The sequence below is a fragment of the Malania oleifera genome, chromosome 8 (genome assembly GCF_029873635.1).
Source record: "Malania oleifera isolate guangnan ecotype guangnan chromosome 8, ASM2987363v1, whole genome shotgun sequence".
Taxonomy (NCBI): Eukaryota; Viridiplantae; Streptophyta; class Magnoliopsida; order Santalales; family Ximeniaceae; genus Malania; species Malania oleifera.
Window position 1 is genome coordinate 98777085 of NC_080424.1, and position 14660 is coordinate 98791744.

The following is a 14660-nucleotide window of genomic DNA, read 5'->3' on the forward strand; positions in this document are numbered from 1 at the left end:
GATTGACGAAGACCGCCCACTTTATTCCCATCAAGATCAGCTACTCCCTTAGCCGTTTAGCGGAGATTTACATTCAGGAGATAGTACGTTCTTATGGGGTGCCTGTGTCTATTGTGTCGGATCGAGACCCACGATTCACATCACGATTTTGGAGGAGTTTGTAGGTAGGAGGCTCTGGGGTCTCAGTTATCGTTTAGTACGACATTCCATCCTCAGTCAGACGGGCAGACTGAGAGAATGATACAGATATTAAAGGACATGCTCAGAGCGTGTGTATTAGACTTTGGGGGTAGTTGGACTCAGTTCATGCCATTAGTAGAATTTGCGTATAATAACAGTTATCAATCTAGCATTGGCATAGCACCATTTGAGGCTCTGTATGGTAGGAGATGCTGTTCTCCTTTGTTTTGGGAAGAAGTGGGTGAGCGGCGAGTAGTGGGACCAGAGCTGGTTCAGCAGGCGTGTGATAAAGTTCGTCTTATCAGGGATAGGATCAGTGCAGCTCAGAGCCAACAGAAGAGTTATGCCGACCATCGCCGCAAGAATTTAGAGTTTGATGTAGGTGATCATGTATTTTTGAAGATAGCTCCGATGAAAGGGGTTATGCGATTTGGGAGGAAGGGTAAACTTAGTCCTAGGTTTATCGGTCCATTTGAAATTCTAGATAAAGTGGGACTGGTAGCCTACAGGCTAGCTTTGCCACCTGTATTGTCCAGGATTCACAACGTATTTCATGTTGCTATGTTGAGGAAATACGTCCCAGACCCTTCTCATGTCATCAATTATGATGAGTTGGAGATTAGTGATTCACTGGGATATGAGGAGGTACCAGTACAGATTTTGGATAGGAAAGTGCAAGAGCTACGTAACAGGACGATTCCTCAAGTAAAAGTCTTGTGGAGGAATCATGCAGTAGAAGAGGCTTCTTGGGAGTCTGAGGAGCAGATGAAGCAGAGGTATCCGCATTTATTTCAAGAAGTCTGAGTGAATAAATGTAAATAGTTAAGTAGTTTTCTGTTGCAGGTACATGTAATGGTTGAATAGTGTAGTACTTTAGTTTTGGGAGAATGGTTTTCTTTTGTATATGTAATCTTCCAAGACTCGAAATGTAACCATGGTATTCCTCCGCCATAAGTGAGGGTAGGTAATAAAATGAGTAGACCCTTTTTCCTGATTAAAGGATGGCGAGTTACGAAAACAGTAAATTTTGAGGACGAAATTCTTTTAAGGGGGGAGGAATGTAGTAATCGGGAAAAAAATAAAATTTTAAAAAATATATATAATAATAAAATAATAAAATAAAATTAATTAATTAAATTAACAAGTAAAATGAATAGTATTATAGGGAAAATATATATATATATATATATATCTACATATATTGAAGCATGTATATATATATATATGTGTGTGTGTGTGTGTATATATATATATATATATAAGTAAGTTATTATGATATGCATTTAATATAAAGGTCAAAGGTATATATATATATATATAGAAAGTGGAAAGCTTCTTCAAGAAGCTTACTTGGATTTTTTTTTTGGAAGTGCTCTCTCTCTCTCTCTCTCTCTCCTCTCTCTCTCCTACGACTCTCTCTCTCTTCGATTCCGGGCTAGTTTTACGCCGGATCGACAAACCGAAGCCACCACGATGCTCCTGGCAAAGTTCTCTACAAGTCTGCCGGAGTGGATCGTCAGGGAAACGAAGTTAGATTTCATCCCAAATCCAAGGTAAGACTTTATATTCAATATTTGGATTTTTGACAGTTGAAGAAAGTAATATACGCGTAAAAATACTAAACTTTAATACTGAAAATTTTCAGTTCCAGGGTGTTAATTGGGAACGTTGGGAATCATCCTTAAGTTGAGGTAAGACTTTTTAAGTCGAATTTGACTTGGTGGTAGTTATAGAAAATGTTGTACTTACGAAATTACTAAACTTTAATTCTGCGAGTTTTCATTTTCAGGGTGTTGAGTTGAGAACCTTGTGGGTACGGGGAAGATTTTCTTAGGGGCTTTTCAGGAATCAGGTAAGGGGATAAACTAAGCTAGTTTTGTTTTGAGAAAATGTATGTATATATATGTAGCATCTGGTTTCAGGAAAAATAAATATATTTATATATATGATTTATATTTGAAAAATACTGTTTAAATGATATGTTGAATATGTAGAAAATTTTTTTAGTGTGGCATGAGTATAAAAATGTTGTGAAATACTGTTTTTTTTTTTGGAATGGGGACGATATGGATTTCTATGATGGAAAACCGGCGTACAGGTCGAGATATTTTTATATGTATATGTGATTTGCCGGAATATGGGCCGTGCTATGTGGATGAGATTTGCCGGTGTACGGGCCGTGCTATGTGATTTGCCAGCGTACGGACTGTGCTATGTGATTTGTCGGCGTATAGGCCGTGCTATGTGATTTGCCAGCGTACGGGCCGTGCTATGTGGTTTGCCAGCGTACGGGCTGTGCTATGTGATTTACCAGCGTACGGGCCGAACTATGATAAAATGTGTAATACAGGCGTACGGGCCGATGATTTTCATGATACACGTATATATGTGAAATGATATGATTGATGTGAAAATAAATGATATGAGATATTTATGTATCACGGTTTTAGTATATGTATATGATATCAGAATCTGATTGGCTTGGTCTAGGCTAGCACTTGCACGGTACCATTGCTATGTGTCCATGGTCCTCGTGATCATGATATCTGTGTTAACGCCACTGTACGGAGTGGTGTGAGATTGGATGGTCGATGTGGTTATTTTCAAGAAGTGTACTGTTATCGCCCCTGGTGTACGGACCAGTCTGGGTAGACCCATCGGACCTACAGACTACTGTTTGACTTGGCAGTGGTCAGCCAACCATTGTCAGGTCCCGCCTTCGGGCCACACAACCCAGTCATGTGGGGGTAATACATGACAACAGCCAACTAACCTACCAGAATTGTTTTAATGTTATTATTATTAGGATATGAGATGAGAAATGTTTATGAAAATGCAGTATGTTCTGCCATGTTTTGATATGCATATGTTTTTCCAGATTTGATAAACAGTATTGAACATGTTATGTATGGTATATGTAGAACACAGAATACTCATGTTGCCACACACTGGTATTAGTTTATTTCCCTTACTGAGAGGTGTCTCACCCCTAAATCTTATACATTTTTCAGGAGCCCCTAATAGGAGAGCGGGAAAAGCCCCACTGATCTAGATCAGTTGTTTGCCCTCTTTGGAAGGGTAAGTTTTTGGTAGGGACAGTTAGGTTTTGTGGGGATTGTCCCTAGATTTCATTTTTGAGATGTATATACTGTGAGATAGTAATTGTAGTGACTCTGGTATGTGTTATGCACATTATGATGAGATGTATATGATTTTATACTTTCTGCTGCGTAGGCTTCTGCTGTATGTTTTATTATATCCCTGGTGCCCACGGGCCCAAGTGGATTGTGACCTGCTGAGCTAGAATGTATGATGTGATGATAATTTATTTATAAAAATATATATATATATATGTGAAAAAGGAGCAGGTCGTTACATAATATCATATTTTACCCCCACATAATTGGGTTGTGCAGCTCGTAGGCGGGACCTAACAATGGTTGGCCTACCATGTTAAGCCAAAACTAACTCGTTTGTAAGTACGATTGGCCTGCCCAGCCTTGTCCAAACTGCCAGAGGGGCACACTACTATACTCTGAGATCAATCGACTATCCAATTATTGACTTTTTAAGTCCGATCCCTATTTTGATTATGATAAATCACAACATCTTATTTGTGCGTTTAGTCTTTAAACATATTTATGATGCAGAAGGCACAAATAAGGGATGCAAAATGAAAGTGAAAGAGTACCTAATCGAGTGCAAATTATGACATATTCCATGGAGTACTAAGGAGTAGAAGCATAAAGATTTTATTTATTCTTTAAGTTGTAATAGTAATTAGGTTTAAATTTGTGCATGCATAATCATATGATTTGAATTGAAGCTCTCACAAAATGACTAAGACCTTAGATTGACCTTAGGGACATAAACTTTTCATGAAAACATTTTTTCCAAAACAAGTTTTTTTTTTTTTTTTAAAAAAAAAAAACCCCTTCATGTTTCTTCCATCGCATTGATGAGCACATTCTCTATCAATAACTCATTATCTTAAAAAGTGTCCAACATAAAAGTTGTGAAATTTTCCCTTAAATTTTTGTTGATACCAAGTACGTTCAATTTGGAGTTATATAGTAAAAATTATGTGCAAAATATTTAAGAGTGTCTGCAGTAGAAAAATTCTCTTCACGTTTCTTCTATCTCATTGATGAGCAACTTTATCAATCAAAAACTCCTTATCTTAAAAAGTGTTCAACATTAAAGTTGTGGAATTTTATCTTAACTTTATTTTGATACCAAGAACGTTCAATTTGAAGTTGTATATAAAAAGTTATGCCTGAAAAACTGAAAGGTATCCGCGTAAAAAGCGCCCCAACGACCAAAAAATGGCTAATTTTCAAATTTATTTATATTTTAATACCCCAACGGCCATAAAACGGTCATATTTCCAATTTTCCTATAAATACCAAGTCTATACACTTGGAGAAAATAAGAGAGACACTTGGAAAGTCTTGTTGAAAATTCTTTCATTCTTATTCATCTTTATACTTTCTTTGAAGATCAAAATCTATTTTCTCTTACTCTTACTTTTTGAAAATCTTTTTGGGGAAATTCTTTTGGTTATACAAGCAAGGTTTAAGCATATATTCTCTTCCATATAGTTTGCTTGAGTGCATTCTTGCTATTTGTTTTTAAAGGTCAATCTTAAAGAAATATTCTTCTCCTGCTCTTCATTTTGAAAAATCTTTTGGAGAAAATATTTTGAGTTTTACAAGGTAGCTTTGAGCAAATCATTCCACTCTCTCATTTTTACTTGAAAAATATTTTTGAGAGGAATATCCTTACTCTACCAAGCTTCAAATTTTATAAATTATTTGAGAGTGCATTAATTTTTTTACATTGTACAATTCAGCTTATTAAGAAGCATTTCATTGTACGAAAAATTCATTCCTTATATCATTTGTATCTACGGTTTGGATTGTGAATTGTGGTGAGGTAACTACGCCTCGTGTGGAAGCAACGGATTGTAAAAAGATGTAGCTACGCCTCGTGTAAGTAGCGGATTGTAAAGAGGTAGTTACACCTCGTGTAAGCAGCGAATTGTAAAGGGAAGTTTCGCCCTGGTAAGAGGCGGATTGTAATGGGAAGCTCCGTCCCAATTTTAAGGAGCAGATAGTGGAATCTTTGGGTGATTTGACCAAGGCGAGGAGGTAGGCGGGAGTCGCCGAACCTTGTTAAAAACTTTGTGTTTGCGCTCTCTCTTTCTTACTCTTTTTAACTTCTATACTTTGCTTTCCGCACTTGTATGCTTATGTTCAATTTGTGCTGAATGTTATAATTATTTTAAATATTTGCATACATTATTATTTTTGAGATTTATGCTTGTTTAGAAATACCCTAAGTTGTGTTATACTGATTATGGAATTAAAATAGGGATAAATTGACCTAAAAAAAAATTTTAAATACTCAATTCACCCCCCTCTTAGGAATACACCATAACTCTCACCAATCACCAACACTTTATCCGAAACGTGTGGTGGCACTAATATGAACTGATAGCTACGGTACTGTGCTCTGAAACTAAACTAAGTCATCAGGGTTCTACTATTATATAATAAATTTCATAAATAATTGTAATATAACTTGTTTCATGTTTCTGTGTAAAATATGTCATATTAACTTTTTTGAATAAATTGTTATATATATTTGATCATGGCACTGGGTCGGCTGAACTGTCACGGCACTGGGCCGACTGAAATATCACGACACTAGGTCGGCTGAAATATCACGACATATAGGCCGGCTGAAATTTCACGGCATCTGGGCCGACTGAAATATCATGGCATCTAGGCCGACTGAAATATCACGGCATACTGAAAAATATCATATCATAATTTCTGTACTATTTATAGTTTTTATAAAAATCGTTATCAAATTATGCTTATTCTGCGTAATCATAAAATAATATGACATGCTAATATCAGCAGTAAAATATTTATACTCTTGACACACAATTTGTGTATTATTCTATAATATGCTAACTGTCTGAGAATATTATATTTTTCTGAAAAATAATATTAAATCAATTTCTAGGGTTTACTTAACTCAAACACCCGGTTTCCTAAAAAATACAATTACTCATAATTTATAATTCTCATATGCCTGGATATTCTGAAAAATTATATGTATCATTTCTATAATTAAATACTGCGAATTAATCGGTGAATTTTCTAAAAATACCTGACATAATCTATTCCCTTATTAGATTTCCGGAGAAATGCCTGCAGGGATCCTAAATCGTGCCTTCGGCATTCGTGCAAAACCCTGTATCCATAACCCTAACTTAATCAACTCAACCACAGAATAACAGTCATTTAACCTTCCTAGGCCCACATACTCCCAATAACGAACTAAAACTTTAAAAATAACTTCTTTACCATAATTTTGGAGTGATGCCTAAAATGACAAATTCACGAAACTACTCCAGTTAAATTACGGAGAATCGCTACCGAAATTTCGAAATCACGTTTATCAGCGGATTCGGACTAAAATCAAAGAAGAGATCGAAGAGAGAGGGAGTGAGAGCCACAACCCTAAGAGAGAGAGAGAGAGAGAGAGAGAGAGAGAGAGAGAGAGAGAGAGAGAGAGAGAGAGAGAGAGAGAGAGAGAGAGAGAGAAGATTTGATTTTTACAATTAGAATGAGCTTGATCCCCTTTATATAAGCTGCTGGTGTAAGGGAAACCGACAACGATTTTTTTGACACCGTTGACGGTTTGACCTTTTTAACCAAACATTTTTCACCGTTTTACCCTTACCTGGTCGTAGTAACTCAAAATCATCAACGGTTTTCTAAACTCACCCCAAATCGTCGAAGGTTTGGCCTGTGCCAAGCTAAATCTTCCTCTTTTCCATATTATTATTATTATTATTATTATTATTATTATTATTATTATTATTCGGGTCTCTACACTCGGGATACTTCAAGCCGTTTTCTCTTTCATTCTTAGCAGGTGATCTAAGTCATGATTGATCCAAATTCTCCTTGACAAATATGGCAGCAACAGGTATAATTTAGGAATAGTTATATTTTTATTTAGATTTAAATAAGTTTATACAAACACACGCACACACACCCACTTTTATACCTATGATTATTAAACAACTCACATTATAAGCGGGTAAACTATAAATTCGAACACAAGTGTGATTATTATATTTTAAAAATAAATTATAATAAGAAAAAAATTTGTTTTTAGTAAGAGTCGATTCTAGCCATCTTACACTAATTATCCAATATGAATCACTACTTAATTGACTCGATTATGAATTGTACTTTTCTAACTTAATTATTTCCTGAATCTCTATCAGAGACATTCAACACTTCTGCACTATCATACCCATCTAAAACTACAGCTGCCTTACCCTTTGATTCAGAGGTGGTGGCATTTGCATCATTTTTCCTCTCAGGGCAGTCCCTCCTAAAATGTCCTTCCTTATGACATGCATAACACTTTAGTGCCTTACTCTTAGACTTTGATCTAGACCTCTTGTCTTTTCCTTTCTCATTCCTCTTTTCAGACCTACCTCTCACATTTAACCCTTCCCCTAACCCTGATTTAGACTCAAACTTAGTGTGCAATTCCCTAGAGTGCAAAACGGCTTGCACATCTTCTAAAGTCAGCCTCTCTCTCCCATACATCATAGTTTCTTTAATATGGTCATATGTGGAATCAAGAGAACTCAATAAAAGAATTGTCTGATCTTCTTCATCTATACTAATATCAATATTAGCAAGATCCAAAAGAATTTTATTAAATTCATCTAAATGTTCATCAATCAATATTCCAGGGGTCATTCTAAAGGTGTAAAGTCTAGTCTTCTTATGGAGTCTATTTGCTAGAGATTTTTTCATGTACAAACTTTCTAGTTTTGACCACACTCCAACTGCTGTATCCTCATTGGCAACTTCCCTAAGCACTTTGTCTCCTAAGGACAAGATAATGGCACTATGTGCCTTTTGGAGGATTTCGGGCTTCACTTTTTCGATGGAGGGAAAATCTTGTTTCCCCTCTTGTGAAGTGGATGCTCCCTTCTTTTCTCCAAGAAAAGCCTCCTCAAGCCCCTGCTGTACCAAGATGACACGCATCTTAATCCTCCATAAACCAAAGTCATTTTTCTCGGTGAATTTTTATATTTCAAACCTAGCGGTCCCCATCACATAGCCAGGCTCTGATACCACTTGTTGTGTGTAATTCCAGCTGATTGCTAATTCTATTTTCAGATTTTAATTAATTCCAAACCAGCCACAATAACACCTAAATATAAACATGTTTATTTTGACGCGTGTGTGCTAAGCCCGATCAAGAAAAATATACGTTCACCAAATAATATTCAGCAAAACACAAATATGTCACAAGCACAATCCACAAGAACATATTTACGTGGTTCGGCCCAACCATTGGCCTACATCCACGTCAGAAACTCACCTCTAGAGACACTATATTAAATCGGTGGAAATAAATACAAGTACACACAAATTTATCCTTTCTTGTCTTACCGATCTCTTCTGAAAATCAGCCTAAGAATAATCCAAGAAACCCTCTCTTTGCACCTACAAAGAACCCTAAATTTCTCCCTATATTCCTCCCTGATTTCCTTACAAGAAATCCCTCCCAAGAAACCAAATCTGAGCTTTCCTTGCCTTACCCTTGCACTTACCTCCGCTGAAGGTTGGACATCCCCCCAATACCGAACCTCCGCTGCAGATCCCCAGCGCCGACCGCCCTCCTGTCGTCTCCTTCTCTCCCGTGCACAGGCGAAGGATCACTCTCGGCTGCAGGTGCTTTCTCTCGGTGGGGAAGGGATCTCTCACGACTGGTGATGAAGAAGCCTCACGGCTCTGCAGGAGTCTCTCGCTTCTGGAGCAAAGGAAGCGTCTCCTCTGTTTGGGTGAAGGAGACTCACGGTTCTGCCAAAGAAGACGACTCGGCTCCGCTGCTGGAGGAAGACTCTCGCGGCTCTCCTTTCTGAACCTGCTGAAAACTGAAGTGTCAAGAACCCCTCATGCGCTGCTGTTTTTCTTGAAGCTGCGAAGACGCCAAGATCCAGCGCCTCTGCCCCCTGCTGTTCAATTTTACAACTAAAGGAAAAATAAAACAAATTACAACAATGCCCCCCTTAACAAATAAAAAAAACCACAGCAGCTGTTTGATCTGCAGCGGGGTGAACGGCTCAGATCTGTCCCAGATCAAGCTTGACACTCTTGCAATTCTCCACCTTGACAAGCTTGTAACCCTTGCACCTCCTTAGCATCTCCCATGGCGGTTCCTGCAAAACAAAATACTAACAGCTTCCAAGATTAACCAAGTTTAAACAATGTTCAAACTTGGATTTAGGTACTACTTTAGTCATCATGTCCGAAGTTCAACTAATAGCACTACCTAAAAAACAAAAGACCATACCAGACAAAGACTTCCTAGTATCTAGATTTCCAACATAGTCAGAATCTACATATCCTTTTAACCCTATTTCACAATACATATCTTTTTACCAAATATTAATCCTTACTGTTTTATTCCAGACAAGTATTGAAAAATTTGTTCAAAGCATGCCAATGTGGTTTTCCAAGTTTGCTCATAACTCTACTCACTTGACTTACAGCATAAGATAGATCAGTCTAAAACATACCATAGCATACATTACACTACCAACCATACTAGCATATGGTATTCTATTCATAAACAGTGACTCATCTTCAATTTCAGGACACTGTTTGTTAGACAACTTAACATGTTGTGTAATAGGAATAGAAGTAGATTTAACATGACTCATTCCAAATCTTTTTAATACCTTTGAAATACACGACTTTTGAGACAAGTAGAGAAGCTTTTTATTCCTTTCTCTAGTTATTTTCATACCAAGTATCCTTTTAACAGGTCCTAAGTCTTTCATTTCAAATTCAGATTTGAGCATGCACTTAACTTGATTTAACATATCCATGTCTTGACAAGCAACCAACCTGTCATCAACATATAATAGCAAATATATATATGACCTTTATCACATGATTTAAAATAAACACAACCATCATAATTGCTTTTACAGAAATTATTTTGAATCATGTAAGAATTAAATCGTTTATACCATTGTCTAGGTGATTGTTTCAACCCATATAAAGATTTTTTTAATAAACATACATGATTTTTATTCATTTCCGTATCAAAGCCCTCGGGAGGTTGCATATAAACTGTTTCTTCTAAAGTATCATGCAAGAAAGCAGTTTCAACATCAAGTTGTTCCAAATGCAAGTCATGTACAGCAACAAAGGATAATAGAATTCTAATAGAACTATGCCTCACAACAAGGGAAAAATATTTCATTATAGTTTACCCCTTTCCTTTGTGTAAATCCCTTAGCCACTAACCTAACTTTATACCTAGGTGGTTCAACTCTAGGGATTCCCTTTTTCCTCTTAAAGATCCACTTGGATCCTATGAGTTTTTGTTTTTCCCGGTCTAGGTACCATCACCCATGTCTTATTCTTGTTTAGAGACTTCATTTCTTCTTACATTACAAGAATCCATTTTTCAACCTCTTTACTTTCCATGGCCTCTCTAAAAGTTTTACACTCCACCTCAGAAAGAGCAAATGCTATCATATCAGCTTCCCCATACCTTTGAGGAGGTCTTATGACCCTCCTCTCCCTATCCCGTGTTAGAAGGTAAGTTTTACTTAATTCAGAGGTTTCCGTTTCTGAGTTTTGCTCCTCAAAAAATTGCAGCATCTGTTTCTAAATGGCTATAAGAAGTGGAGGGTTGCTCCACCTCAAGCTGCGGGTCACTAGTATCAGAGTGTCTAACAGTTTGAATGTATGTAATCAAGAGTCTATTTCGTGGTCTGAGTGGACTTCTTAAAACTAACCCTAGTAGACTTACCCAAGACACACTCCTCACAAAATGACAATTTATCAAATTTCCTATCTCCAAGGAGCCACTATTTCTCCAGCTTCTTTAGGTCGTGTAGGCTAACATGTCCTAGCCTATTATGTCACAAGGAAACCTAATTTCTACCTTGTGATTGATAGGTGAAGTCTCACCAATCACTGTCTTTCCCACCAAGGTGTACAGTCCATTCTTTAGCACCTCTTTCATCACTACCACTGAACCTCTACAAACTCTTAGGCTACCTCCTTCAGACTTAAACATGTACCCTGTCTTATCTAAGCTACCTAGAGAAATCAAGTTTCTCTTTAGCTCAGGTATGTACCTCACATCTCTTAGCACTCTCTCAATGTTAGAAGTCTCACAGTCCCTATACCCTGTATTTTACATGACTTATTGTTTCCTAGGATAACATGACCTCCTTCTAAGCATGTAAAGGACTCAAACTAGTTTTTCAATAGACACATGTGGAAGGAACATCCTGAATCTAATATCCATTCTTTTCTCAAATCTCCATCAGAGATATTCAACACTTCCGCACTATCATACCCATCTAAAACTACAGCTTTCTTACCCTTTGATTCAGAGGTGGTGGCATTTGCACCATTTTTCCTCTCAGGGCAGTCCCTCCTAAAATGTCCTTCATTGTGACATGCATAACACTTTAGTGTCTTACTCTTAAACTTTGATCTGGACCTCTTGTCTTTTCCTTTCTCGTCCCTCTTTTTAGACCTACCTCTCACATTTAACCCTTCCTCTGACCCTGATTTAGACTCAAACTTAGTGTGCAATTCCCTAGAGTGCAAAACGACTTGCACATCTTCTAAAGTCAGCCTCTCTCTCCCATACATCATAGTTTCTTTAATATAATCATATGTGGAATCAAGAGAACTCAATAAAAGAATTGTCTAATCTTCTTCATCTATATTAATATCAATATTAGCAAGATCCAAAAGAATTTTATTAAATTCATCTAAATGTTCATCAATCAATATTCCAGGGGTCATTCTAAAGGTGTAGAGTCTAGTCTTCTTATGGAGTCTATTTGTTAGGGATTTTGTCATGTATAAACTTTCTAGTTTTGACTACACTCCAGCTGCCGTATCCTCATTAGCAACTTCCCTAAGCACTTTGTCTCCCAGGGACAAGATAATGGCACTATGTGCCTTTTGAATTTTGTCGGTGGAGGGTAAACCTAGTTTCCCCTCTTGTGAAGTGGAGGCTTCATTCTTTTCTCCAAGAAGAGCCTCCTCAAGCCCCTGCTGTACCAAGATGGCACGCATCTTAATCCTCCATAAACCAAAGTCATTTTTTCCGGTGAATTTTTCTATTTCAAACCTAGCAGTCCCCATCATATAGTCAGGCTCTGATACCACTTGTTGTGTGTAATTCCAGCTGATTGCTAATTCTATTTTCAGATTTTAATTAATTCCAAACCAGCCACAATAACACCTAAATATAAACATGTTTATTTTGACGCGTGTGTGCTAAGCCCGATCAAGAAAAATATACGTTCACCAAATAATATTCAACAAAGTACAAACATGTCACAAGCACAATCCATAAGAACATATTTACATGGTTCGGCCCAACCATTGGCCTACATCCACTGCAGAAACTCACCTCCAGAGACACTATATTAAATCGGTGAAAATAAATACAAGTACACACAGATTTATCTTTTCTTGTCTTACCGATCTCTTCTGAAAATCAACCTAAAAATAATCCAAGAAACCCTCTCTTTGCACCTGCAAAGAACCCTAAATTTCTCCCTATATTCCTCCCTGATTTTCCTACAAGAAATCTCTCCCAAGAAACCAAATTTGAGCTTACCTTGCCTTACCCTTGCGCTTACCTCCGCTGAAGGTTGGAGATCCCCCCAATGCCGAACCTCTGCTGCAGATCCCCAGCACCGACCGCCCTCCTGCCGTCTCCTTCTCTCCCGTGCGCAGGAGAAGGATCTCTCTCGGCTGTAGGTGCTCTCTCTCGACGGGGAAGGGATCTCTCACGGCTGGTGATGAAGAAGCCTCACGGCTTTGCAGGAGTCTCTCGCTGCTGGAGCAAAGGAAGCGTCTCCTCTGTTCGGGTGAAGGAGACTCATGGTTCTGCCAGAAAAGACGACTCGGCTCCGCTACTGGAGGAAGACTCTCGCGGCTCTCCTCTCTGAACCTGCTGAAAACTGAAGTGTCAAGAACCTCTCATGCGCTACTGTTTTTCTTGAAGCTGCGAAGACGCCAAGATCCAACGCCCCTGCCCCCTGCTGTTCAATTTTACAACTAAAGGAAAAATAAAACAAATTACAACAATGCCCTCCTTAACAATAAAAAAAAAAAAACCACAGCAGCCGTTTGATCTGCAACGGCGTGGATGACTGAGATCTGTCCCAGATCAAGCTTGACACACTTGCAATAAAAAATGACAATTAGGTACCAATGAGAACAAAATATAGGTGTAAACTGTGTAATTTTTTGTTTCAAATTAATAGCATGTGCATTTACACATTCTTTAGCCAAAAAATAAATCAAAGGTCATTTTAGAAGTTCGTAAATTTTGGAGTGCGAACGCATTCTTTTCATCAAAAAGGATTTTCATATCACGACGTGTGTTTAGTTTTATTAATAATGAAATGCATATAAAGTGTGTAACAATTTTGCATATAGTTAGTTGGCATTTAAATTAGTTTATGAAATTAATTATTTTCATTTTTATAGATAAATTTAAATTTTTTATTTTTTTAATAATATTTTAATATGTTTATAATTGGATACAAGAGAAAAAGTTATAGATAATTGTGATTTGACAATAAGTTAATTATTAGATATAAGTAATGACTACAAAGTATTTATAAGATATCTCTTGAAGATATACTTTTGGTAGTTTAGGATACAAACTATTTAATGTTCATGAGTAGAGAGCATGTGCAGCTGAGCTCTTGAAGGCTTTCATGAATTTATTTGAATTATGTCTCCTCAAATTTGAGGAGTTTCAAATTTTAATGTTAATTAGTAATTATGTAGTTAAATTTAAAGTTTAAATTCACATTTGGATTTTAATTTTTTTTAGTCGAGACTATATTCTAATTCGAGGTCTTGTATACGACGTTATTTTATTGATCTTCAGTTTAGTAATTTTTATGACTTCAAATTTTGACAATTAATTTAAATTGTTTGTCGTGATTCTAATTAAGGGCTATTTATGCTTGTGAATTTTTTTGATGAAAAAAAAAAGTAATTTAAACCCATAATTTATTAAAGTTACCTATCGGCCGTTTAGAAAATTTATTTTTATTATTTATTTTATTTTTCCAATAAACTATAAATAAATAATAAAAATTTAATTTGTTTTTCAATTTTGCTACATTTGTATAAAATACTAGAAAATACAATGAAAAATTTTATCAGTAGAAAATAGTTTCATTTTTTATTTTTCATTTTTCAAAAGAACCTCCACTACCAAATAAACAAAATAATTTTCCATTATCTTTCTTATTCAATCATATTTCTAAAAAAAATCCCCACGTCTCTCATGTTATACAAATTCCTAACCATAACAAATAATAAATATGTAAATTATATTTTTACAAATTTATCTTTCCTTTC

General features: G+C 36.6%; 1 protein-coding gene across 1 annotated transcript; it reads left to right on the forward strand.

Moving 5' to 3' along the window:
- The first annotated feature begins 258 nt into the window (after positions 1-258).
- On the forward strand, positions 259-9264 carry LOC131162844 (uncharacterized). The gene is made up of 3 exons (XM_058119450.1): positions 259-273; positions 508-969; positions 8851-9264. The coding sequence occupies exons 1-3, from the start codon at positions 259-261 to the stop codon at positions 9262-9264; spliced, it is 891 nt and encodes a 296-aa protein (XP_057975433.1).
- The last annotated feature ends 5396 nt before the right edge of the window (positions 9265-14660 follow it).